The sequence below is a fragment of the Cuculus canorus genome, chromosome 5 (genome assembly GCF_017976375.1).
Source record: "Cuculus canorus isolate bCucCan1 chromosome 5, bCucCan1.pri, whole genome shotgun sequence".
Classification (NCBI taxonomy): domain Eukaryota; kingdom Metazoa; phylum Chordata; class Aves; order Cuculiformes; family Cuculidae; genus Cuculus; species Cuculus canorus.
Genome location: NC_071405.1, coordinates 18,035,176 through 18,062,655, shown reverse-complemented (window position 1 = coordinate 18,062,655; position 27,480 = coordinate 18,035,176). Strand labels below are relative to the sequence as shown.

Here is a 27,480-nt window from a genome sequence, read left to right as displayed (position 1 = left end):
GACAGAGACAAAAAAGTCATTGAGTAACTCACTCTTCTGTATATGCTGGGTAACCAGAATGGAGAGGGCCCACATTCTCCCTAATCTTCCTTTTATCACTGACATATCTACAGAAAGTTTTCTTACTGTCCTTGACATTCTTGGCCAAATTTAATTCTATCTGGGCTTTAGTTTTCCTAACCTAATCCCTGGCTGCTTGGACAATTTCCCTGTATTGCTCCCAGGCTACCTGCCTTAGGCTTCCTTTTTGTGTTTAAGTTTGTCCAGGAGTTCCTTGTTCATCCACACAGGCCTAACGGCACAACTTCCTCTTTGTCGGGAAGAATTGCTCCTAAGCTCAGAAGAGGTAATCCTTGAATATTAACCAGCTTTCTTAGGTCCTTCTTCCCTCCAGGGCTTTACCTCATGGTACTCTACCAAGCAGATCCCTGAAGAGGCCAAAGTCTGCTTCCCTAAAGTTCAGGGTAGTGAGCTTACTGAGCATCATCCTTATTGCCCTAAGAATCCTGAACTTGATCACTTTGTGGTCACTGTAGCCAAGGCTTTCCTTGAACTTCACACCCCCCACCCATCCTTGTTGGTGAGAACAAGGTCCAGCATATCACCTCTCCTCATGGCTCTTTTATAACTTCTAGAAGGAAGTTATCATGAACACATTCCAGGAACCTTCTATATTACTTGTGCCCTGCTGTCTTATCCCTCCAGCAGATATCGGGGTGGCTGAAGTCCCCTGCAAGGACCAGAGCTTGTGAAAACAAGGCTGTGTCTATCTGTCTATAAAGGGCCTCATCCACTCGCTCTACGTGGTCTGGTGGCCTGTAGCAGATTCCCACTAAAATGTCACCGGTCCCTGCCTTCCCTTTAATCCTGACCCACGAGTTTCTGGTTGGCTCCTCATCCACCCCGCGCACCGTGCACTCCAGTGACATAAAGACCGACACCCCCTTCTCGTCTCACTTGCCTACCCTTCCTAAAGAGCCCATATCCTTCCATCCCAACATTCCAATCATAGGATCCATTCCACCATGATGCCAATGAGATCACATCTCTGCAGGTGTGTGCACATCTCTAACTCCTCGCATTTATTCCCCATGCCCCATGCACTTGCATAGAGACACTTAAGTTGGGCCCCTGATGAAGTGGTCTTTTTGGATGGAGATCCTTTGTGTTTCCCTTCAGGTGCTCTCCTGCTGATCTGTGTTCCTTCTCCAGGCTCTGGGCATCTATTGTTAGCTCTGGCATCAAACTGGTAGGAGTGGGATGGATTGAGGTTCCACTCCCCAAGCAACTTCAGTTTAAAGCCCTATTCACCAGGCTATGACCAAGCCTATGACCAAGGATGCTCTTCCCTCCTCTGACAGATGGATCCCATCAGCCTCCAGTAGACCAGGCTTCTCTAAGCAAGTCCAACGGTCTAAGTAGCCAAAGCCCTGGATGCAACACCAGTCCTGTAACCATTTGTTGTAACTATTTGCTGATTTGCCAGACTCAACTGGCCCTTTCAAACCCAATTCCTTTGACAAGGAGGATTGATGAAAAAAACTGCCTGTGCTCCAGAGTTCCTTACGGCTGCTCCCAGGGCTCCGTAATCCTTCTTGACACCCCTCAGACCGCCTCTAGCCATATCACTGATGCCCACATGAAACAGCAGCAGATGGTAGTCAGTGGGCTTTTGGCAGCCTCTTGGTGATATCCCTGATACGAGCCCCTGACAGGCAGCATATCACTGGAGAGTGGGTTGGGTCAGCAAATGGGTGCCTCCCTACTGCTCAGAAGAGAGTCTCCTACTACTGTCACTCAGCACCTTTTCTCTGCTGTGCCAGCTGTTATCCAGGGAGCAGACCAGGCTGCCTTACTCGGCTCCAGCACCTCTCTGGATGTGACGGGTGTTTCCTTTTCAGTCTGCAGAACAGTGAAGTGGTTCTGCAAGGACACCTCAGGCTTTGGGTGAAGCCTCTTCCTACTGCTGGTCCTTGCCTTCCAAGATTCCATTCTTCATTATCGTCCCACCTCCCTTCTGTGTGTGCTGGTGGCAGAGTTTTGGGTTGTTTGGCCATGGGCCCACAGCAGACTGCACTTGGAACCAGGTACCTAACTCCTCCTCAGGCTCGTTGATGCTACACAGCCTTCTCACCACCTCCTGCAGCTCAGCCACCTGCTGCAGCAGCTCCTCCACCTGAGCACACGTTTTGCAGGCAGGTCTGCTGCTTGCCCCTGCCCCAGAAGAAAGGTCTAGGCACTTCCTGCAGTCTGTGGTCTGCACTACAGCCTCTCCCCTCAGCAGCTCCATCTGCATGGAGGGATTGGCTGTGCTCTGGCTATCATGCCATGCTCTGTTCACCCACCCTGGCTGCCATGTTCCTGGTTGCTGCACTCCCTAGGACTGACTTTTGTGGGAGTAGGGGTGGCTGCCATTACCGCTGGCCCCATCCACACTGTGTCAGCCACTCTGCCGCTGCTTCCTGGTGGATCTCTGTGGGTCTCTGTGCTCTCCCTGGAACTTCCCTGCTTCAGAAAACCCCTCTGAATGTCATGATTCCCCACTCTGCTGTGGCACACACCTGCACCGGCACTGATCGTCTCTGCAAATTTCTCCAGAAACAGTGTTCTTCTCCATGCTCCATTTCATCTGACACTTGAGTGTTATAAGCACAAATCCTTGAGACATGAGAGACACTTGCGCTGACAAAGGGATCCCACCCTGGGAAATCCCACTTAAATTTTAGCAGCAACAAGGCAGCAGCTCGTGACTCTTGGCAGAAGGGTAAATCCCACACTGAAAGCATATTTCAAGTTGCAAAGCTGTCAACCATGAGAAGGTAGCTGGGCTTTTTATTGAGCTAAGAGATACTGTTCCGGTGCAGAACCCATTTAGTAACAGAAGGAAGCAAAAAGCCACAGTAGGATGGGGTGACAGATGGCAATAATTGTGCACAGTAGCTCATCTTAAGTACCTTAGCTGTTTGCTTTCACTTCTCAGCTGGACAAAACACATTCCTGACTTCTGAATCATTCACGATCAGGCTCCTAGTGAGCTCAAGTACATGGCGTCATTTTCTTTCCCTGACTCAAGTCCAAGCCAGGGTGATCATGGGGGACTCTCCACTTGGCTACCTGAGCTGGCAGATTACTCAGAGGTAATACAACACATGTCACAAGTGCGTCTGTAAGCCCCACAGCTCCCACACCCTGTTGATTTAGCAGGGTCTGAGGAGACAGGCAAAGCATCCACAAGGAGAGACAGCATGCAACAGATCAGAGATAATGATAAGATTGTATCCAGGCAATGTCTTTCTAAATCAATCAGGTAAAATCAGAATGGGTACAAAAGGAGCATTTGGGCCATTTGAGACCTTCTTTAAAAGTCCATGTAGCCTTGCTATCTTTCTTTCCCTTCAGCATACAATATGCCACAAACATCTTGAGAGCCTCTAGGTCTATTTTCCCTCTCTTCCCGGCTCTATCCACCTCTTCCAAATACAACTTCCCAAGCAAGACCTTAAATGCACAAATGCTCTCATGTCTTGAACAGGAACCGCCCAGTTTTCAGGTGGCCTCCTACTTAACCCTGCCATGGCCTGGTCTTCCCTCAAATTTCATGCCAGCTCTTTTCTTGATAACTCACCTCTGCGGGCTTCTCTACCACTGTCAATATTCTAGCTGCACGCTCATCCTCAGCTACACTTGCACATGAATAAGTAACTGTTCCACAGGCAGATATTTCAGTGTTTGCACTTGTCTTTAGAAATCAAAGCCTTCTCTGATTAAATGCCATTACAATCCAGCGCTTGGACGGATCGAGAGAGATTAATGTGCTTTTGGGCAGCTTTAATGATAATCCTGCTACAGACGGTATTAAGTAAATGTCAGTAACCTGGTTTGAAGGGAGCTTTCACCTCAGGGATCCTTTCCATTTAGAGGAGAGAGGCTCAGCTTGCTTTTCAAGGCTGCATTGTCATACAAGAGAAATCCTTCTTGGTGAAGACTCCTCTTCCTCCATCCAGTAAAAAGAAAAATGGAGTAAGATGATAGAGGGCAGATAGATAGATAGATAGATAGATAGATAGATAGATAGAGGTGATTTATAGGAAGCCAATGCATCTCTTGAAAGCCAGAACTGCTGTGTATTATCAGCCATGTCACAGTTTTGAAACCTGGCTTTTTCACCCCCTTCTCATGCTCCTCTCAGTGTCTGCTACCTTTTGCTCATTTCACCACCATGCCATGCAGTTCTTTACCCAGAGTATCAACAGCAGCAGCTGATAACAGACCTTGGTCATATTTGTTCCCATCTTCTACACTTTGCCAGAGGAGAGGTCTGAGGTGTGCACTGCTCCTGCCTCATCTTACTGTGGCCATAGTAACAGACCCCATTCTCCATGAGACATAAGTCTCTCCTTTCTACTGATGCTTTGCTGGCAACAATAATTCAGGGGGTAATTAATGTCAAAGGGTGGGGAGAGAAAAGGAAGAAAGAACAGCTCAGCACAGGCACTGATAAAGTTTGCAGAAACTCAGTCCTACCACTGAGATGAGTAACATCCTGTACCTGACAGACTGCCAGAAACCTCTGAAGCTTATACTTTGCAGTAGTAGAAGTCTGTTGACAATTTTTTTAAAATTACATCTTAGCCATTGTTTAGAGATCAGCTCAGAATCAGCAAAATATGTGATTTAATTCCTACATGAAACCTATTGTACCAAGATGTCAAATAATGACCTTACCAAACGCATGGATGAACAAAAAACAAGCTGAATTTTCACCCTAAATCTTTCCTATCACAAGCAGGTTAGAAACCTAACCATTGCAGGTTAGAAAAACTGAAGTTAGCTGTTTACCTCCTTTATTTTGGCTCATGCTGGCAACAAAAGATCCCACTGAAAGGCGAAAGTCATTGAATTTTCCATCCCGACTGAGAGTGAGGTATGGAAGATTGCAGATAATGTTTTTCCCTGGGCTCCTCCAGACACCTTTGTTATCTCCCTCAGTTTGGGAAAATTCAAAGAAGCAACCCAAGTCCCAGGGAGCTACACTATGCTAGCTACCTCAATCTCAATGGATCTGCTGTCCAAGAACTGTGAGGAAATCCAGCTCAAAATCTGAATGTACATATTGTTCAAGAGTCATCCTGAATCAAAACAAGACTTTCGGACTCACTACTCTTGAGGAATACTCACTGTTGTATCTGAGCACTGTGGGCTAGGTTTGACCTCTGCCTTTATGGCAGAAAAGGATAGGATAAACCCACTCAAAGAAATGGTTCTCTTGCTTTTGACCAGTTCACTTGTCCAGGTGAATGGAGCTGCCTGCATGTTCTGCCATGGACAAGGTTTTTAAAATCTCTCTTGATAGCAAAGTCCATGAGCTACCATTTCCTCAAGAGGCACACTATGGTGTTCTCTGCAGATCAAATGCATCATGGAGGCACTTACGTTGGTAAATACGAAGAAAGATTATCAGCTAAAAACAGGCACAGAGAAGGAATTGGGTCTACCTCTGATCAGCTGGAAATGCTCCAAATTCTTTCCAATGGAGACATGAAAGGAGAGAGACTGCATTGTCTACATGTGAGGCTGTATTCACATAAGAAGTCCTATGAATGCAAAATGGACCAGACATCTTGCAGGGAACAGAGCATTGTTCACTATTACCCATGGACCTTGACTTATTCATCACAGTTCCAATGGCAAGTCTCAAAATCTATTTTAACCTTAGACCTTCCTTTCCTGTATTTCAGTAGAGAACCACATGAAAAGGTGCCTACCTTGCTGCCTGCAGTGGTTACTAGAAAATATGTCATTCACTTCCGTGAGATGCAAGAGCAGAGGAAGAGGCAAAGAGAAAGAGGCAGACAAACAGGCAGGTTACTCAGTCCTCCATCCACAATTTGGCAGAGCTCTTCAGGCAGAGAAAGAGCTGCATGCTGACTTAGGGAGACAGATGAGAAGATACACTTAACATTCTCTCCTCGTGTGGCACACCAAACCCATATTTCCCCTCCCTTGAGAGGTCTTTGGCATGTCTTTAAATGATGCCACATGAACTTTGCCATGGATAGAAAGGAAGCAGAGAGGAAGAAGAGCAGAAAGAGAGGAAGTGTTCAGATTTTGGAGGTAAGTGGACGGATAGATTAAATACTATTGATTTTGTGTCTTAGCTCTTTGATAGCCAGTCAACCAAGTGCAGCTTTGAGGCTCATCAATAGGGCACAAGGGGAAAGCCAAGCAGCAGTGCCTCAAACAGCACTCACTGACTGGAAGGTGTGGCTTGACATACTGTCCAATGGCTCAAAACCCTATGCCCCTGCAACTTCTCAGCCCTTCTGGGAAGTAGGACCCTCTTTTTCTCAAAAATCTCTCAGCCACAAAGAATTCAGAGTGCTCTCCCAACTTCATGTCACACATACAAACTATTTTACTCATCAGGGAAATACAGCCTCTCAGAAGGGATGAAATCTGACAGCTGTTTAATGAAGGACTGCAAAACTACACAGCTATGTCGGACCAGGAAGCAAAGAAGTAAACTGTTGCATCTGAAAGAAAATGGGAGATTTTGGAAAGCAGAAGATAACCACCCATATCAGAATATTATGCAAAGCACCATGGCTGAGGCTCCAGCAGTCTAATAACTGTAATCATATATGATGTATGATTTGTCTTCTGCATAAGGTGATAGCTGTTGGGATGTAAAAGCTACATCCCATGCATTTGTCCAGGAGAAAGTTAATGCACAAGAAAGAGAGAGAAAGAAAAGAGACCAAGAAAAACAAAAAAAAAAAAAAAAAAAGAAAACAAAGCACAAGTTGTTCCTTTAGGAATAACACAAACAGACATCTTGGAACAAACCATGGATGTACGTAACATAAGAGCATGGTGACGTCTCACTACCTGTCTCCTTGAAGATCTCTCCAGCTGTGCAGCCTACAGCACAGTATTCAAAAAAAGTGGTTATGCTTCCCAGAAGCACAAGAACTGAGATCTCCCGAACTGATTGTTCTATTCACATCTGTACGCGCTTCTTTCTCTGACCCCTCCTGCCCTGTCAGCCTCCATTTTGCACTGCAGTCAGTTGATGTCATCATGAGTTTCACATTGCCCACCACACCCAAATCAGAGGTGGCTGAGAAACTACCTCATTAACATTGATGCCATTCTTCTCCATATAGGCCCTGTCGTTCACCTGTCCCCCTTCCATAAACTCCATGAGAAGGACACGCCTTGTTGAGAGCTCCCAGTAGATCCTGGGGACCTGAAACAGGAAGAGATGGCTTAGGTCAAACAACAGATTGGGAAAGCAAGAAGAATATATCACACACAACCAAGAAAAGGAGTAAAAACGGAAGAGGCTGAAATGAGGACTTGTGTTTGTTCCTGAGCACAAGGGAGATAAATCCATCTACTGTCCTCTTTCCCAGGACAGCAGCAATGTGTGCAAGGACAACACACCAATTCAATGGCAGCAGGATCCATCCTCATGCAACATTTCTGGCTCTACAAGATTTTGACCACCTCCCATCCCACTCATGTCTGAGCACTTTCTTATCTGCTGTTTAACTGGTACCTATGGCAAGTTTCTGAAACATCCACTCAGCTTTAGACAGGAACTGCACCTCATTTGCTACGCACAAGGCCCACTTACGCAGCTCTAAAAATGATAAGCCATTGTCATAAATTGCATCTCCACAGTGTCCCTTAGAACACGAATGGTTTTGAGCTGACAAACCCGGCATACTTAGGCCATCTGCAATTGAACTGAGAGAAAAATCAAGTGTCACAAACAAGGGGCTTGTCACAGAAACCCGGGGAGACCCTTAACTATCTTATTGCCAACGTGACACAATAGCAAGCGTAAAATGTCAAAGCACTTTTCCTTTAATGTACAGTAAATCAAGCTGTGTGAGGTAGCAGTAAAAGGTTTGGTGTCAGCAAGAGAGGCAGTGACGCAGGCATTGCTCAGGTTGGCTCCTCCTTTTCAGTCTCTCTTGCCAGCCAAATTCTTTCCATGCTGAAGTCCCGACTGTCAAGAGTCCTTTTGTCGAAGTTCCCTTTGGATGTTCTTCATGTCACTGTGCTCCCAAGCTGTCCAGATTAGCCTTTGCACATGGGTGAAGCCAGACAGGCGCATTTGACCAAAGGTATACTCCACCCATTCCCATTACTGCGCCTCAGTACAGAGATACACATTTTGGATCCTGTAATGACAGAGACAGTTGTGCAGCCCACTCTCCCCACTCACTTCACCTGGCTGTGACTCAGGACTTGCACACTGTGAGGATCCAGCACCTTAGGGCAGGACAGGAAGAGGTAAAAGATGTGGTCCAGCTAGTGTGACCAAAGCCAGGGGAACCAGCCAAGCCACTGTAGCCCGTCATAACTCCTGAACAAGCAGCATTTGTTTCATACTCTGCTTGTAACTACTGGCAGTGTCTCAGTCTCTCACAAACTGTCTGCCTCCTCCAGTGTTCCTGCCTGAGAGAGAGACCATTTTCCCAGTGTCACTCAATGCTAAGTCACCACGTGTGTGCCGCTTTATATCAAAGACTCCTTTGCTGAGCAATTCCGATGCTCCTCATTCCCACTGTTCAACACTCCTGGCATACTTTGCTTGTTAACCTTGAGTAGACTGTGATCCAGGGATCCACTATGGGTGAGGGGGGATGCCTTTACTCTCAGCCTTCCCAGCTTAGCTAGATGTCCATTCTTTGCAGTTAGACTGGTGAGATAGCAAATAAACTCCAAAATTAACAGTTCCCCAGCCCCATCTAGCTCCCTGATCCCTGCTGCCTTAGATTATTTCAGATGACACTCATTCTTACCTCAAGACTTACAGGCGCAAGTCAGTGGCTTGTAAAGTGCTATCCATGCTCTTGGAGATGTCTCTCTCATTCACAGCCAAATTCTTCAGCGATTTTTTTAATTGCTCACAGATGTTTGGCTGTAATGCTAGTGCATGGAAACAATTTATTGCTGGCTTTAAAAGCTCAAATAGGTTCACAGCACAAAATCTACTTCTCAGCTTTCTAGCGTGTTTAGGAAAATTAATAACACAGAGCCCAATTCTTCCATTGCCTTTGGGTGATGAACACGTCTCTGAATTGGCAGGTCAGACGGGAGGATCCATTATTTAGCCATCTCAAGCCATTTGTTATTCTTACACATATTGATATCATGATAGCTCCTTAACCCAGCGAGAAAATGATTGGCCGTCTCCATAGGGATTTATTTCACAGTACCCTAGTTACAGCAGCAGTGGATACAGGTCTCCAACACGCAGCACTTCTGATAAGCACCCACTCAGCAAAATTCTTGGCTTTTGGCTTTCGGTAGCTCTGGTGACTTTTAGCTACCTGTGTCTATAGGAAGGCCACTGGGCTCTGAAAGGACTGCATCAAGCATGGAGTCAGGTGACAAGGAGTTATAGTCCTTGCATGGAGGAAGCAAGGACAAAAAGGATGCATCATCCTGTAAAGTACAAACTTCAAATATCTGTCACTTCTAGTTTGGGACTTCTGCATAAACAGAAGGTGAAAACCCAATTTTGATGTCTGTATGGAGGCGGTTCAAAGGAGGGGGCATTTTTTGCCACCTTTATGTATGTGTGAGCACAGTTACATCAGCCACTGTGCCTACAGCACTACTTGTGCTTGACCACACTTGTGTATTTCCAGAACGCACACAGTGCAGGCTTGTGCCTCTTGTATGTCAGCAAAAGATTCGTACACATGCGACTTCAAAGATGTGAGTGCATGTCTGCAAAGAAGGGATGTGTACGTCTGGCTGCACTTGAGACACCTGTCAGTGACCTCAGTCATTGTGTAGCGGGAGAGGTGGAGTTAGAGCGTCAGTGGGAAAGACCACAACATGGGTGCAGCTGAGTTTGTGTACAAAGGTAACATGAAGACATTAGCCACTGAAGCATACGCAGGATGTATGCTCAACACCAGAGCGAGAATGTGCTTTTCTGCAGGAGGAAATATTTGTATGAACATGCTTCCTCCTGAGATACAGTGTACCAAACCCTACTTGACATCATCAGCTTCAGTCTGGCTTTCCTGGTTTATGTTCATTTCTTGCCTTCAGTTGAGATAAAGTCCCACCATATGACTCAGCAAAGAATGGCAAATTCACACATCTCTGGACAAGTTCAGAAACAGTTTGGGGAAACGAATGGCAGGCTCAGGACCGCACTGGCCCCAGGCCACCACTCCTCATCCAATTCACAGTGCCTACAGTAGGAAACAGACAAGGAGGAAGCATGTCTCAGAACAGTTTCTGGTCCATATCAGCAGAGTAGTCTAAGATGAACAACACAGAGGAACCAAACTCCATGTTCTCTCTGTATGGTTCCTCCATACACGAGGTGAATGAGATGCACAAGACACATAGACTATTAATGCGCACACATACAAGGAAAATGTGTTCCCTCACCTTCAGGAAGTCAAAGTTCTTAAGCATATGAGCAACCTTCTCAGCATTTCTGCCTTCATTGAGGAAATCCAGCTCCAAAGGCAGATTCTTCTTGGCTTCTTCCACCAGCCACATGAACTCAAAATCTGGAAAGATTTGCTTCACAACTAAGAGGAGAACCTGAGAGCAAGGAAACAGACAATCAGCTGCATCCTGGCTCCAAAGCCATGCAGCTACACACAGTGCTGTTTTGATAGAATCATTCCATGTAACTTACAGACAATAAAATCAACCTGCATCCCAAATCCTAGTAGGGCTTCTTACAGTATCATAACACAACACATGGTGTCGTGCCTTGGTCGTGCAACACAAATTTTGGCTTGCCCTTCCACAGAGGCCCATCTTGGAGTTCAATGATGGCATAGACACTGAAGGGAGACAGCTGCTTTTCCCCTTGAAGTAAGAGAACAAAGCCCTGGAGAAGAGATTACACGGCCAGATCTCACCAAGGGCATGGCCCAAGAGCAACTCTCTTCTTAGCTTTATAATTCAACACATCACTATTTGGCTTCGTTCAAATAAGCCTCAGATAACAGAGAAGAGGAAAACCTGAAGTAAGACTTGTCATCTCTCTGTTACTTTTTCCACTGCTAAGAATTTTGCTAGCACAGAAAATCCACCAGGCAGTTCAGAGAAGACAGTGGAGTTTGGATACAGGTAGTAGGCTATGGATCTTTAAAGGACAATTCAGGTGGGGTTCACAGAGTGGGTTGATCCCCAGCATCAGCAACAGATATCCTCAGCAATGCTGAGGTGGTGTTTTCTAAGTATCACATGTCCATCACCTGGCATCCTCTTCAAGGGATCAGGTATTCAGTCGCACAGGGCCTTGCAAAGCCCAGCCAAGAAGTTCCTGGAAACATTTGCTTAAAACAACATCTAAGGTGCAAGTAATAGGCTCTCCTTCCGGAAGAAAATCGAGATTATGCACTTGGATGGCAGAATCTACATTGCACAGCAGCCAAGCATGCTTTCTGTTCTAATGAAGGGCCAGTTTCTCAAACAGCACCACAAATTTACACAAGCTGACAATTTGGACCACATCTTAAGGAAAATTGTTTGGCTGTTTTCAACTTCTTGAGTGATAAAACAGGAATAAAACCTAAAAATGCAATCTGATTTGCTGTCCCTATCTTAGCTTGTTCTGTACATCTATCTAAAAATGAATACAGACTTGTCAGTGACTATTCCTGGACACTTTCCCTTTCTAGATCTTGTCCACTGAGGTGGGAATTCCTGCACCACAGGAGGAACATTTAAAGCACACACAGAAAGCTCCTATCATCAAAACGTATGACAAGAAATAAATTTATGAACCACCACTGCTCTGTTCAGCTGAGTGAAAACGTTTGTTCTCCACCCCTGTCTCTACTTCTCTTATCTAAATGTCAGTTCCAAACCCAATGTTCCTTTAAAAATGTAATCACCAGGTTCCAGACACTACTGAATGATTTTTCTACTGTTATATCTAGAGGCATAAATCCTTTCAAATTTATGTCACCCAAATGCAATGTAACCAGTGATCTTCATGAACGCGTACTAAACTTTACAGTGGCTGCAGGTTTATTCCCCTGGTGTCTGATGTGAGAAAAATTCATGCATTTTTTTTTGTTTCTTTAAATGCTCTTTTCAATCAATTTGCCAAACTGACCATCAATTGGGACATTCTTAACAAGTATTTGTCCTGTCCCTTTTCTAATATCTGTCTAACATATTGTCTTGAAATAAGTATTGATAAAAGAAGAGCAGTGAGGTATCTCTCTCTGGATTTAACAGATGCTGCACTGATTTTTAGTCCGCACCGATGCTATGAAACCCCAAGTGAATTTAAGAATTTTCCATCTAGCTTTTCCCATTCAAATTCTTTCCCATCAGTCTCCAAACAAGACCATTTCCATCAATATTTAAATCAACCTCCTACCTAGCTGCAATGTCTGTCTAATTCTTAAAGGACCAGAACCTCAGTGTGTATAATCTTGCTTTCAGTGCAGCCTACACAAAATGAGTCCCACACAAGAATACAGTGACGTATGCAAGCCAACACTCCACAAGAGACTCTCTAAAAACAAGACTGCACGTGTCATGTCGTGAGCTACTTTCCCATAGCTGTGTGTACACAGCAGATCTCGGGGATGACAAACTATACCATCTGTAGAGGAACGACAATACTAAACAGCCAAAAGGAAATACACTGTTTTAGTTTCAAGTTCACCAGAAGGATTAGTCTAATAACAGAAAAGATAGGGATCATTCTAAAATTATTTGTTTGCCTCTTACCAGTATAACCACCAATCATAGCAACATAATGTGAGGAGGTTTTTTTTTTCTCTTTTATACCCAGCGTTAAAAGGGCAAATGTCTAAAGGTGCATCTAGGTCTTGGCTCATTCCTACACAGTCCTCTTACTGCCCTGCTCTCACAGTCTACCACTACCTTGCATATCCTTCCTCCTTAACTGCTTAGTTTCTGCTGTTCTGTCGGGAGCAGGAATGAAGGATGCCATAAGCCCCCTGGGAACTGAACAGGCTGGACCGCTGGGCTGAGACCAATAGTATGATGTTTAACAAGACCAAATGCCGGGTCCTGCACTTGGGGCACAACAACCCTATGCAGCGCTACAGACTAAGGGAAGAGTGGGTAGAAAGCTGCCTAGAGGAGAAGGACCTGGGGGTGTTGGTTGACAGCCAACTGAACATGAGCCAGCAGTGTGCCCAGGTGGCCAAGAAGGCCAATGGCATCTTGGCTTGTATCAGAAATGGTGTGGCCAGCAGGTCCAGGTAGGTTATTCTCCTGTACTCAACACTGCTGAGACCGCATCTCAAATACTGTGTTCAGTTCTGGGCACGCCCCCCACAAGAAGGATGTTGAGGCTCTGGAGTGTGTCCAGAGCCGAGCAACAAAGCTGGTGAAGGGCCTGGAGAACAAGTCTTATGACGAGCAGCTGAGGGAACTGGGGTTGTTTAGCCTTGAGAAGAGGAGGCTGAAGGGAGACCTTATTGCTCTCTACAACTACCTGGAAAGGAGGTTGTGGAGAGGAGGGAGCTGGCCTCTTCTCCTCAGTGACAGGAGACAGGACAAGGGGGAATGGCCTAAGCTGTGCCAGGGGAGGTTATATATAGGCTGGATATCAGAAAAAAAATTTTCACAGAAAGGATCATCAGGCACTGGCAGAGGCTGCCCAGGGAGGTGGTTGAGTCACCATCCCTGGAGGTATTTAAAAGACAGGTAGACGAGGTGTTCAGGGACATGGTTTAGTGGCAGACAGGAACGGTTGGACTCGATGATCCAAGAGGTCTTTTCCAACCTGGTGATCCTATGATTCTATGAACTGCTGTGCATTTGACAACTCACAAAAGCAAACTCGTCAGGCACACCACTGCAGTTAGCCTTAGAGAGGCCTTGATGCAAATCCAAATCTACAGCTGGACTCAAAGCAAATTCAGTTCTCTATTCTCAAACGAGCACTGCAACAGATATCCCATCTCATTGGGGCATCTTTATTGAATTAAAAAATTATTTCACTACAAGTTCAAAGTAAATGTTCAGCTGCAAACTGATATGCTCTAGCTGGAACCAGACGTGTTTCTTTGCAGACTAGCCAGGATTCCTCAAAGCAGAGTGTTTTAACTGCCCAAAGAAGATTTAGTTATATGCTTCTCTGAGAGGGTGCTGGCAGGTTCTTTGGTTTCTGATCTCCTATGAAGGAAAACTGTGTGTCATTGCACAAACAGTACCCTCTGAACAGTTACGAGACTCTCTCAGCTTAATCTTCCCTTTTTTAGTCCCATGGCCAAACTTGTCTACCAATGGATGCGCACATCTACTGGACATGCACACAGAGGTTTACTAGGAGAGCTGAAAGCTTTACCATTATCCTTCCCCTCTCCTTCACCTCAGCCCCGTCTACAGTTCCTATTCCCTATCGTACCACTGGCACCTTTGACCCCTGCAACGCAGTGCAGTGCCACAGCTTTTCTCCAGTTCTCCTTCAACTGATTAGATTTAGCAGTCTCAGAGAAGCTACATCATCGCACTGAGAAGATGAGTAGTACCCATCACTCGGGCAATGAAGAGGACACAGGCACTGAAACTTTTTTCCTAGCTATGTGTCTCCCCGTTTTGGGTGGCCTTCTCCATATCTCAGTGATTTTATTTCCAGCATGAATCAGTTCAGAATTAAGGAGCTGATCAAGAAACAGAACTGAATCAGAGGAAGTTCAGCCACTGTTGAATCCACACTGGAATTTAACTGAAAAAAAACATGCTAATCATGGAGAATGATTTTAATTCGGCCACACAGCTCTGACTGCAAGGGGAACTGAGACCAATTTAATCATAGAATCATAGAATAGTTAGAGTTGGAAGGGACCTTAAAAATCATCTAGTTCCAACCCCCCTGCCATGGGCAGGGAAATCCCACTAGATCAGGCTGCCCACGGCCCCATCCAACCTGGCCTTGAACATCTCCACGGATGGGGCAGCCACATCCTCCCCGGGTCTTAATCCACCAGCTAATAGGCACATAGGCAGAAGAGAGACTTAAGGCCTCCCTTTCTAGTTTTTAAATCTCATATGGACTTACTCAGATATCATTCATGTTTACCTGTCTTCTCCTTCTGCCTTTGTTCAGTCTTACCCTGTTGTTCAGCCTCTGCACCCATACAATCACCCTCCCTCCAATCCCCATCAACATTCTGTATTATTTGCATAAGACAGCATTTATCTCTGTGGAGGTTTCAAAGCTACAGGACAGTCTTGTTATACCTGCTTACATCATAGGCGAATGTGTGTCCCACACGTTTCAATGGCAATTAGTATGTAAGTCAAGTCAATAGCTAGTTTTACCTCCATGAGCAAAATATCCTTGGAGCTCTGAGCTTGGACCTTTGGGTGCTGGATTTTCACTGCCACCGTTCTCCCATCCCGCAGCACTGCTTTATGCACCTGGGCTAGTGATGCTGCTCCCAAGGGAGTATCTTCAAAACTCACAAAGAGCTCTTCTATCTGCCGGAGAAGAGAAATAGGCATCAGCTGGAGTACCAGAGACTATTCTAAGGAAAGTGCTCCCTACAGGCCAGAGACAACACATGCCAAAGCTGGGCAGATTCAGCCCTTTTAGCCCTCCTCTACACCCTGCCTCAGCTTTGCCACTGTTTGGCCTCCCACTGAAGCTTGCCAAGCACCAAAGTGCCCTGGAGATACTCTGCTTATGGAAACCTGTAGCACAACCCTAGCAGTGCATTTCATCTAGGACATGGTCTGGCCAGGCAGCAGGTGAGGGACCCCTCTTGGCTGTCCAGAAAACAGGTTGGAGCGATTACAGTCAGCATCCTTGGCTATCACTGGGTGCAGAAGCCAACGGCAGTCCCTTTACATGTAAATCATTTTTGCAGATATTTAATATCACCCACCATCACCCTCCGAAACCTGACAGTGCGTGTTCCCATGCACTGACAGCAGCATTGGTCAGCTTACATGGTGAAAGCCTGGATTCAGGTTGGGGAGACAAATATTGCAGTTCACACCTCTGACAACTTGGCCTGAAAACATGTTTTACGTGAAGGACTTTCTCAGGCCTCCAGTAAGAATAACCAGTGCCCTCAGCTCAGAGAAAGCACCAGATGGGGACAGCAAAGCACTTTAAGGTCAGGAAAGGAAAGTACTAGCAGCTCTAGATTTTAAACTCAAGACTAGGCTATAAGAAAAGCTGTAGATGAAGAAGTAGATTCACTAGAGGGATGTCCAGGAAGCAAAAACCTAGACGGGTATGGGTGAGGCAATGGGAGACAGGCAAAGGCCCATCTGCCCTTCATAACACAGCACCCTGGCAGCACTGGGCAGCTCAGACGCTATTACCACGACAGTGTGATAGCCTGGCTGAGCTGCCCGGCCCCTCCACAGAGTTAATGAGCTCAGAGGGGGTGCCAGCGTGCTTCTGGGGCTCCAGGCATGCAGTTAGTTCATGTAACGCTGGTTGAGGGTTTCTGTCCTGCTCTGCACAACTAGGTGTAGACAAGCTTTGAAGCACCCAGAAGTTAGCAAAGGGAGCCTATCCCACCCTTTGCACAAGCTGGACTGATTTCGGGTGAACAGTTGAGAAGCCTGTAATTTATGCAGTAAGAGAAAAGAAAGAATGTCAGTGCATTTTTATAACCTGCTTTTAAAAAGGTAATTAAAGATGGGAGCTGCAGCAAGCTAGTAATTAAATATGAATAAAGAACTTCTAAGCAAAGTCTTCATGCAAAGCGTTAAATGAATATTCTTTTTGCTGACAAGGAAGAAAAATACTATGCAAGGAGCAGCCTGTTCCCTCCTGCAGCTGCCAGGGAATGAGCCCCCTCCCACACCACCCTACCCCTTTCCTTCTCTCTCAGCCCCTTCCACAGAAGACTAAAGCTAGCAACAGACATTTGCAGCAATTAGATTCCAACAGAGACTCAGCTGCCACCAGTAATTCACTAGGAAGGTGCATTTGATTTATTTATTTATTTCCCTTTGGTCCTGGCGGCAAAATCAATTAAGCAAAACAACTGCATTTAAAAACAACTAGTTATGTGTTTTTTAATTACAGCAGGTCCATAATTCAAACCTATTGACATTCCCATCTCCCGAGGAAAAAGTTTTTTCTCTCTTCCCCGCCACCCCACCCCCCTTCTTTTCTTTTCTCTCTCACTTCTGGATTTCGAGATTCTTATTTCAGATTAGAAAGAATTTCAGATTCTTTCTTTAGAAAGAAGCACCTACAGGATAACAGATGGCTCAGGGGATGTGTTCAAGACACAGGGACTTTTACCTTTACTGAAGTTTGTTTATCAGCTGAAGAAAGAACCTATTAAGGGGAAGAGATTTAAGGTGGCCAGAAGCATGCTGGGTTATGAGTACCTGTAAGGAAGGAAAATATGCAAATAGAGAACTTGCCACATGAGGTCAAGCTGGGGCTTTCTTCACCTCTCTCACTACCCTACATCCTCATGTTAAAGGGATGCACACTTTACAAAGTAGCAGCCAATATCACTAGTCTAACTGTCATAATGGCAGTAACATCCTCCAAAGGTTAAAGCACAGAATTGAGAGTTCACTGGCCTGAATCCCGTAAGATACATTTCTAGTAAGACCATATATCAATTGCATAAAATTCCATCTGCTCTGGATTTCAAAACCTTTTAATTGCCTAGACTGTGAATCCAACCATTTTCACAAGTATTGAATGCACGCAGAGGGGGAGAAAAGCTGCACATATTCCCTCTGGCAGGAATAATATATACAATATTCTTGTGTGACTAAGCTTTCTAAGGAAACATCGTTTGAAGAAAGCTGTCTCTGGGAGTTCTTTTAGGCAGAAGTATTTAATTTAAAAACTTGTTATTTGGAACATGAAAGCCGGGTTAGCAGTCATGTCCATTCGAGCCAACCCACTGGCCCTGCTGCAATTCAAGGGAGAATTTGTGCACACCCACAGGCTGCGGGAGAGAGCAGCAAGGGTAGCGAAGGCAAGAAGGGCAGAGAATTGATGGCTCCTTCAGGAGCAGAAGGGTAGAGCGTGCAGACAGGGAGGGAGGAGATCACAGCCGGGACATTACATGAGCAGGTGTGAGGCTGAGATAAAGCAGCAGCACAATTATGGCTGGGCTCCAGGACCCCCCACTTAGCAAATCACCCTCATTCATTATGAAATTGTCCTTTTGCAGCTGGCTGGAGGCAGCTAGCAACTCGATGCAGGCTCTGTGTCCCAGACAGGCAAAAGTGAGGGAGATGGAAGCAGAGAAGAGGTGAGCCAGGCTGCCACACTGCCTGCTGGAGAGACGCGTCCTTCCCACGGGCAGGCAGCTGCACCCATTTCATGCAGGCAGGGAGTTCTTGGAGCAGGCTGCAGGTTCTTACTGTTCACAAGCACCCAGCTAATAAGAACCCTTAACAAAAATTCTAACCATCATTTCCAGAATGGATAATTAGCAATCGAAGGTCTGCAACAATCTCGGAGCCCATCCAATATGGTATTTAAAGGAACCCTCAAGCGTCTTTCAGGCCACAGCTGGTCTCAGAGGGCCTTATCAAACTGGCTGTTACCATCTGTAATCCTGGCAGGAGACGAAAGAAGCACAGTTTCCAGACATGTTTAATAAAGATTTAAAAGAAAGAAAAGGAACTTTAGGGCTGCACTTTAAAAGGAGTAGGACAGCCAGCTGCAGGTTTACAGCTGTAGAGGTGAGCAGTGCCCCTGGACGCAGTGGTTTCCCTCACAGCCTTCTGCCCCGCCAGCTCCCTGTCAGGCACGCGCTCAACCAGCAAATCAATGTGTCACTGTATTTCACTGGCTGGATACACAGGCCTGACTGTTTAATTCTAAAGAATGACACTCGTTTGATTCTAAAGATGCAAATTCTTTTCGTGCTTGTTGGCATTAGTATTCACACCTCAGGGAGATGATATAAAAAGTCTTTCTGGTTCTACTTAGACACTTACTAGGATGTATTTCTGCTGAGGATGCACCTAGAGACCATCATTAAACCCAGAGTGCCATTGTACAAGGTGCGCAGCCACCACAGGCCCTGCACAAACTCCTGCTTTCCAGGACATCCCAGTTGCCACCTACAGGCCTCCTCACACACTGAAGTGCCTTCCCGAAGCACACACTCCTCTGCTGGAGGTCTGTGGAGCGCACCAGCTGATGCCACAATGCTGAGGATCAGAATGCCTCAGCATTTTTTGTAAATTCTATCCTTAAACACTTAGGAAGTGTCTGGAGGTCAATTGGATTTAAGTTCCCAAATCCCAAGTGCTTTCTGAAAGTATTACCTTACACGACCTGCCCAGCATTATCTGAGAAGTCTTTGACAGAGCCGGGATTTAACCCAGATATCCCAAATTCCAGCCTGATGTCTTAATTTCCAAACCATAAACGTTAAGTGTGCATGTCTTGCTAGCTAATTTCTTTTGAAATATACTGCCTTTTAATCTCAGCCTTTTTATATTCATGTGCTGCAGCAAATGATCACATATTACCATCTGGTTTCAACGTGCCTGTTCAACAGAGAGGTATGTTCCCTCTCCTCTCCAGAAAGGCTGCTAACAAGGTACTCTGAAACAGTCATGAAGCCCCTTCCTGACCTAGCACTACGTAACATCATCCCAAGTGGGATATGGTGGCTCTGCTCTGCCATAGTGACCACGGCAGACGAAGAGTGGCCATGCTTCAGTCGTCTGTTCAGGACAAATTTAGGATGCAGTGGGATGCAGGACCACTAACAGAAGGTGTCTCAACCCTGTTTAGCTGGCAGGCTGAACCCCTTCCAGCATGGTGCTTCAGACCCATGTATGTGGTACACCCAGAATAAGGCCACTATATGGTCTAAAAAAGAATGTTTCACATTACAAGTACTATCCAAGAGGTTTCCAGCAGAGTCCAGGACAGTTTTGAAAATCCTGTTTTTCTACAACCACTTACAAAGAACCTTTCCTCAACTCTGCCAGAGCTGAACCAGTCCAGAATAGGTGGTGTCAGTGAGGATACATTTCCCAGGGGAATAGAGTCCTTCACTAAAGCACTTCAAAACTGCCTTCGAATACTCCCCAGGACTTCAAAGGACTCTTGAGCCTGGAAGGAGCTCAAGATGGAAAGTCACAGACTTTTACTTCTGTCACTGAGATAGTATTGGGAACACTTTTCACTCCATAGAAGAACTCAGAAGCAGCAAAATGATGATTAGCACACAAGATTACCTGACAGTAGCATTAAAACAAGCAAAAATGAGTATTTTTTTCCCCACACCAACTAAGCTATAACTCATCGCCACAGAATGTTATAAATACCATAAGCCCAGGAGGGTAGATAAGTCAATGAAGAAAATCCATCACAACTTATTAAACTCTGAGATACAATCTCTGGCCCAGGAAACCTCTAATCTTCAGATTACTGGGAGCAGGAAGATCATACCAGGCAAAGTTTAGCTGCAAGCCTGCCATCTTTTCATAGCCTTTGTCTCTTAGCCAGCACCGGCTACAGTTGGAGGTATAGTGGTGGGCTTCAGCTTTTGGTCTCATCTCTACAGCCAACCCTATGTTCTTCAGAAGCTCTTCCCACCAGACTCATCAGTCTCAACCACAGCAGTATGGACAATGGAGCAATTGTTTCACCTGCTGCCAGCTTGTGACTCAGTTGCTGTTTAACAGCCCAGAAAGTTCCTGATAGACCCCGTAAGTTTCTGAGAGTGCAAAGGGCATGTGGGGATCATAGCTGGAAGTGCCCCAGTCTACACAGTAAACCCTGAGCTCTGGTGCATCTTCATTAAATGTCTGTCATGTAACTTTCAGACAATAAAGTTGCTTCTGTTACCAAAAGTAATAGAGCTGAGTGTAAATATGTCCATATCAGGGCATTCTGACAGTCTGGCAGAAACATGCAGCAGGAGCTGAGACTGTCTTGGACAGAGGCCGTCTCCAGACACTTCACTGTGCTCCACATCTTCACCAATCACAGCCACTCAAAATAATACACAAAAAGGGGTCCAACAGGGATGATGCTATTCTCTTATCACCACAAAGCAATGCAAACTGAAACATTAAAATCCTCAACCACAATTTCACAGCAGATCTCCTCTTCTGATCACAGCATACTGTAATTGCTCCGGAGTCTTGCATTTTGTATTTGGAGATAACAATCTATGAGATGTCCTGCTATTTCAGAAGGGGCTGACTAGGCAACACAGGATTAACTTCTTGCCTCCAGGATGCTCATCACAGGCCATGATACAACAGAGCTCTAGAAACAACATTATTGTGTTGTGATGGCCAGGAGCAGCTTGCAGTCTCTTAGTATTTTGATGCCATGCAGTAGCACAAGAAGATGCACACAGAGAAGTTGCTATGAATCCATTCAAGACAAAGAGAATCATGCAGTTGGGAGACAGGACCATGGTGGAAGCTGTCAGCAAGTAAGTGACTTAAAGTAGGTAAATTTTGTACATCTGCTTGTGCTGTGATTCTCCAAGCTGGAATTCCCTTGACAAGGTGACTTGGTCCACCTGTTTTATCTATTCCTGATAGAGATAGCACTGAACAGTCCCCTCTCAATCCTGACTCCATGGATGCTAAGGTGAGCTCAGTCTGCAGCTGAGATTTACATAGGGATCATGCTGCCTGCAGCCTTCCAGCCAAGACAGAGTGGGGCAGTGTGGTAATAGGATTAACGAGCTTGCTGGAAAACAGACCAACACAATCCCCCTCTGGGAAGAGAGCAGGTTTCCCAGGGAAGTTTTGTGGACTGCAGCGGCCATCTTAACACTGTCTAGTACAATGTTCCGTCTATTTCATATGGCAGAATAGCTGAAGAGTTACTCAATTCTATGTCTGATACTGTTTCTAATACTTTGATTCCCAGAACTTTTGGAATTCACTTTATTAACCTGAACTAGGTCCAAGGGATGTGAACCTCACCCTAGGCTGGCCATCTCTTCAAGAACATGCACATAATTGTCCACGACACCAAGGACTCACTCAACCCCGAGAGCCTGCAAGACCAGAGTTCTAGGCATGAGAAAACGTTAACCTGGAGTAGAGCAATTTACTTTCCAGAAGCAAATGAGGGTTTTTTTCCCATTGTCCCACTCTTTCCATCCCCTCTACAAAAACAAAATGTCACAGTGTTGCTCTGAGAATTATTAAGACAGCAAAAACTGAAAGATTAGATTTATCACAGCAGACAGTGGATTATGAAGAATAATTCATCAAACGTCAGAACAAACAGCCCACAATTTATAGGCGGCTTTGTTGAGTCAGTGAAATCTGATTGGACTTCTCCCCACATAATGAATGCCAAGCCTAATGGATGGTTCCTAAATGCATCTGTCAAGAACATGTATTTATTAACTCAATATTTTCAATAATATTGCAGACATACACAGAATAGTGGCTTTCTTTTGAATGGAATCCCCGGTGTTCATGTCACTTATACATGTAAGTGTGCATACATATAGAGGTATATAATGCATCCAAATGAATACAAGCAATAGCTTTGTGTGTATTCTGATGCACTGAAACAATTACATATGGCTTATTACACAAAATCCCTGCATTTTTCAGTGCCCCGGATGGCAAAGCAATGTGGCCTGTTTCAAGGGAAGATGTGCAGTAAGGTGCCTGCCTAGAATTCGGAAGAGCTGAGCTCTAGCACTGGCTTACCCTGGTATCCCATGTAATGCTGTGCCACACCATGTCACAGAGCTCTTGCATGGATGAGTAGAATTAGGGCTATTCAGTCAGCTATTAATCTGCCTTTATTTAATTTCTCAGGACCAAATTTGTAACTTTAATATCTTTTTTTAAATCTCTCTGTATAATACATATGCAGACATGTAACTACATCTGCCAATGGTATACATTTGCTCCTGGCATGCCAATCACTGCTAACTTTGTTAATCACTGCTAACGTTGCACCACAATAGCACAAAACCAGGGCTGTCCATCAGCCTTTCTTCTGGGAAAGGGCTGTGAGCCACCTAGGGTATGAAGTTCATTTTTTACTGTTATTCGTACCTGGTACCACCTTGGCACTCTGCAGCCCACTACCAGCTATACCACCGAGACTCTTCTCTGGGATCTCACAAACAGCATTTCCCAGCTACAAAGCCATGAAAGTTACAGAAAATGAACTCTGCTAAAGGAAGAGTCCTTGATTCCATCATCCAGAGACCAAAGTTGGCTTGCTCATGCACCGCCTGATACCTAGGATCCTGGCTATTCTCTGTTCTTCTCACCTACTATCCTCTTTCTGCAGTCTTTTCTGGCTAGAAAAGCAGTGGGAAAGCCTACAAGAAGCCACCCTTACTCTCTTCTCATCCATTTACTGATCTGTACAGCACAGTATGAGTCTACCCGCTATAATACCTTTAATTGTTACAGAGCCATACTTTAAGGAGAAGCTTCTTTTATTCCACCCTTGACGACTTCTGCTTAATAGTCTGTGCTCAGACACATACATGGTAGCTTCATTTATTTTCCCGAGTAAAGTCAGATCCTTAAAACAAGGCAGAACCATCTTGAGAATATCACTCATCCTAGATCGAAACCAATCTCAGTGGTGACAGCTACAACAGGCAGTAACAGCAAGGAGCAGACAGAGCTGATGCACGTCTCCTGAGACCCTACCTGTGAGGGGGACCTCATCTCCCATCCCTCTGAAAAGTGAGATGCTTACCTACAGCTTCCACAAACAAACAATATTCAGTCCAATAAAAGCAAGGATTCTCAGGCAGACTGGAACCTAACTGGCTCAGGAACATCCTCCTGACTGGCACAAGATGAAAATTGTTTTCATCAATTAAGTTACTGAGTGTCCTACTACCTTCCAGAGACACAGGATGCTAAGATTAACAGACTAGCTCAGCACCCTGAAAGCCGATGCTTTCAACAGTTGGAGCTCTACAAGCTTTCCACTAGTATCACTACCACCTTTTCCATGCTTAGCTTCATTCAGCTATTCTTTGTCCCAGTGCTGGTTTCACAAAGCACTCTGAAAGCAAAGAAACTGCACATTAGAATTCTGACACAAGGCAGATATCAAGCTGGAGAGTAGAAAAGCAGAGTCCAGACATTACCTGCAGGGCTAGCACAACACCTGCGATAGCACAAGTACGTACGGCAAACCAGAGAGAGGGAACAGCAAAGCTGGGACGTCTCAGAACAAGTCTTTAACCCATCCACCAGTGTGAACATTACTCTTTGTCAAAGTATTCCATTTCAGACAATGCAGACAGCTTTCCCCCACGCCTGTAATCCCATGCTCAGAATTAACTTCCAAGAAGCACTTTCTTTCCAAAATGTCCATTAGCAAGGGAAAGATTGTTTGTTGGAAGCATAATTTTATGCTGCAAGTTCAGTTCACTTGCCTGTAGAGAAGCTGGAAGACCCCTGCACCACTGAAATAAATTATTTCCTCAGGATACTCACGAATGACAACGAAGTACCAGTTCCTCTATCCCTGATGTGGCCACTGGGAAAATGCTCATTTCCTATTTCCAGATGCAGTTAATAGGAACAATGGCCAGGCTTCTTCAGCATCCCACTTTTTTCCACCTCAGAATAACCGTCTTGTGCAGATAATCACCTTCCTGCCACCCTAAACCAGTTCCACAATCCAGTCTATCTGTGACAGGCCTCCAACAGCAGCCAGTGTTTCCTAATCCAGAGTCAAGCCAGAGTCCACTAGAAACTACGCTTGTGTGGAGAGAGAAGGTGGAAAATGATAATCTGCCAAAGTGCACACTAAATAGTGCCACTACGCACCCTGCTTTTCATAATATAAACATCTTATAGCCCATGCATAAAGTACGGGCCAAAGCAGAGTAAAGCAGAGGCATGTATATACGTATACATATATACATATACATATACCTACACACATACATTTCTGTCCACTTTGTTCCGTTCCATCATGATGAAAAAGAAAGTAGTGACTTGTGAGCTACTTAATTCCTCTAATAGTGCAGGTTATGCGGCAGATGATCCAACCTGCCCCATGTTCTCCACCCTCTCCTTGCACATACAAATGCTTCCCTTAATCTTAATTTGCTCTTTCATCTTGAGCTGTCTCCCACTTGAACAACGCTCATTAAATCTACTCTTTTCTCTCGGTCTTTTTGAAGAAATATTACTTCACCTCCATTTCTCCTGTCTGTGATGATGGAGCCACACTTGTCAATCACTCAGACAGATTGGAATCACAGTCCTTTAAGAGCACACAACTTCTCCACTCCCAGTCACTTGTTGTGTTTTAAACGAAAGTACTCTGTTTCTTTCTCTTTCTCCCCCTGCTAATAAAGGAGGCTCTCACTCGTTATACCAGTGTGTAGTAAGAGCAAGACAGAAGACAACTCTGCTGCTAATAAACTTCCTTGTGCATCCCATCTGCCCAAAGAGAGTCTTAGTCAATGGTTCAGGAAGAGCAGTAGTAGCCCCTTTTTATGGAGATCTTCAAGGCTTACTGTGTTCTCTGCAGCTCTCCAGCTCCCAAGAAACAGAGCTGAAAATTGCTAACAGCAGGAAGGTCCCTGTTCCTAAGTTCCTAAGGAAGGGAGTAGTTTCCTTAGCCTTCTGCTCTTCTTTTGGCTATGTTAGCATGTCGGAGCAGCCTCCTTATCCCTTTCCCAGCTTTCTAGAGATAGTCCACACAGCTCTGCTCGCAGCCCCTAACCACCCCCCCCCCCCCAGTATCTGGATAATAGCTCACACAAAATTCCCACCTCCTCTCTGGTGACTTGTATTTCTACCTCTGTACTCTAGATCAGCCTGCTTCCAGCCAAACCACAATTTTAGCCTGTCTCTCAGACATCTTCTTTTACATAGACATCTCTCTGTTCATCTTCAACAAAGCTAAAGCATGACTTCTAATCTTTTCACTCAAACCATCCCTCCTGTCTCCTTTCTCATTACAACAGACACTGTCAACAACTTTCTGTCAAGCACGCCTGCAGCCTTGGCATTGTCATCAACACTGACCTCTCCAGGTCTCGTTTCCAGGCCAGGTCTCGATCTAGTACTGCCCATGGAGTACTAATGTTCATAAGTGGCCGGTGACAACAATCCACCTGTTCTGTCTTGTCCCCAAAAAAGTTCCCATTTCTCTTGAACCACTTATGCAGCAAAACACGTCAGGGTCCCCAACAGAACCCCTTGATCAAATTCCTTTGGACTTATTCCCAAATGACTTATCACCCTTACAGGTGCCAGCAGCCTGCTGTAAAGACAGAACACTTCGAAAGCATCACCAAATCATAGAACAGTCCAGGCTGGAAGGGACCTCAAAAGATCATCTTGTCCGACTTTTCATGGGAAAGGGAGCCTAGATGAGATTATCGCATCTTGAATACCTCCAGTGATGAGGACTCTACCACATCCCTGGGGAGGTTGTTCCCCTGACTGACAGACCTCAATGTGAAAAATTTCTTTCTTATCTCAAGACAAAAACTCTCTCAAAATGCCACAGAGACAAGGTCAGCTGGCACATTAAACAAGAAAGTAAAATTTAAGCACCCAGAAGCAAAAGATCATTTTGACTCAAGGCATAAACGCATCACTGCCATGCTCTGGCTGAAACCCAACTAAGAGAGGGTCAACGGACCCACAGCAAACAGGTTCCACGTTAGCCACAACCAGGTAGAGGGATGTTCTGCCGAAAGCTGCAGAAATGCCCCAAGGGCCCTGTCAGCAGTAAGCCTGAACAACAGCAGCAGTCCTGTGAGAAATAACCAGCTGCCAGAGCCTGAGAATATATAGGGACTTTGGGGAACACACATCACCTGTAACTCATCTCAAATGCCTCTGATTCAGTTTTGAGAGCCTGGGGGTTTTGAGTAGTGTATAAGAGAAGTAGGGGAAGGAAAAGACGGGGGATAGAGAAGAAACATCTATGGGCATGTTTACGTGACTATACAGAGAATGGTAAGGGGATGTCTGGGGGTCTATGTTTGGAAGAGGTGGGCTACAAGCATCTGATTGGCAAGCAAAGCTATGCCAGGGCTTGTGCAGAGAGTTAAGGAGGAGGCATGGGGCAGTGTATTTGTGTGCACAGCTTGTCTGCAGAATGGCAGGCAAAATCCTGCATCCACAGAGAGGCAAGTGAAGAATGGGGTCAGGCAAGTGTTCATGTGTGTGTGTAGAGGCAAGGTGTGCAGGGGTGAGCAAATTGCAGTATACACATCTAGCAGGACAGCACTGCATATATCTGAGTATATGCTACACTGACAGACCCTTCCACTCCAGCTCCTAAAATGGGCAAAGAGAGGTATACTCCCACAAGTACTATGTGGAATGTGTCTCCTCAGAAAAGGATGAGGAGAAAAGCGTTCTAGGCCTGGAACAAAGGGTGGGAATGACAGAAGCAGCACTGCACAATCCAGCAGCCTGACACCTGGGTGGACAGAGGCACAGCACAATGAAAACATGCAGAGGTCAAACCCCAGTTCCAGCCAGATCCTGCCCAGTTACATGCTTTCCTCATACTCTGGCCATTATTACATT

At 45.3% G+C, this 27,480-nt stretch overlaps 1 protein-coding gene across 7 annotated transcripts in view; it reads right to left on the bottom strand.

Moving 5' to 3' along the window:
- Positions 1-27,480, bottom strand: part of ADCK1 (aarF domain containing kinase 1) — a 122,299-nt gene that overhangs the window by 52,276 nt on the left and 42,543 nt on the right. For 6 of the 7 annotated variants that reach the window (XR_008450019.1, XR_008450018.1, XM_054067802.1 and 3 more), the window contains 3 exons: positions 15,313-15,471; positions 10,429-10,587; positions 7,133-7,249 (listed from right to left, as the gene is read on the bottom strand). Coding sequence is in view for 5 of the 7 variants with exons in the window: in XM_054067802.1 (XP_053923777.1) it covers positions 7,133-7,249; positions 10,429-10,587; positions 15,313-15,471 (435 nt within the window). In the remaining 2 variants the exon portion in view is untranslated. The remainder of the gene's footprint in view (positions 1-7,132; positions 7,250-10,428; positions 10,588-15,312; positions 15,472-27,480) is intronic. The other variant, XM_054067804.1, reaches the window with a different exon arrangement.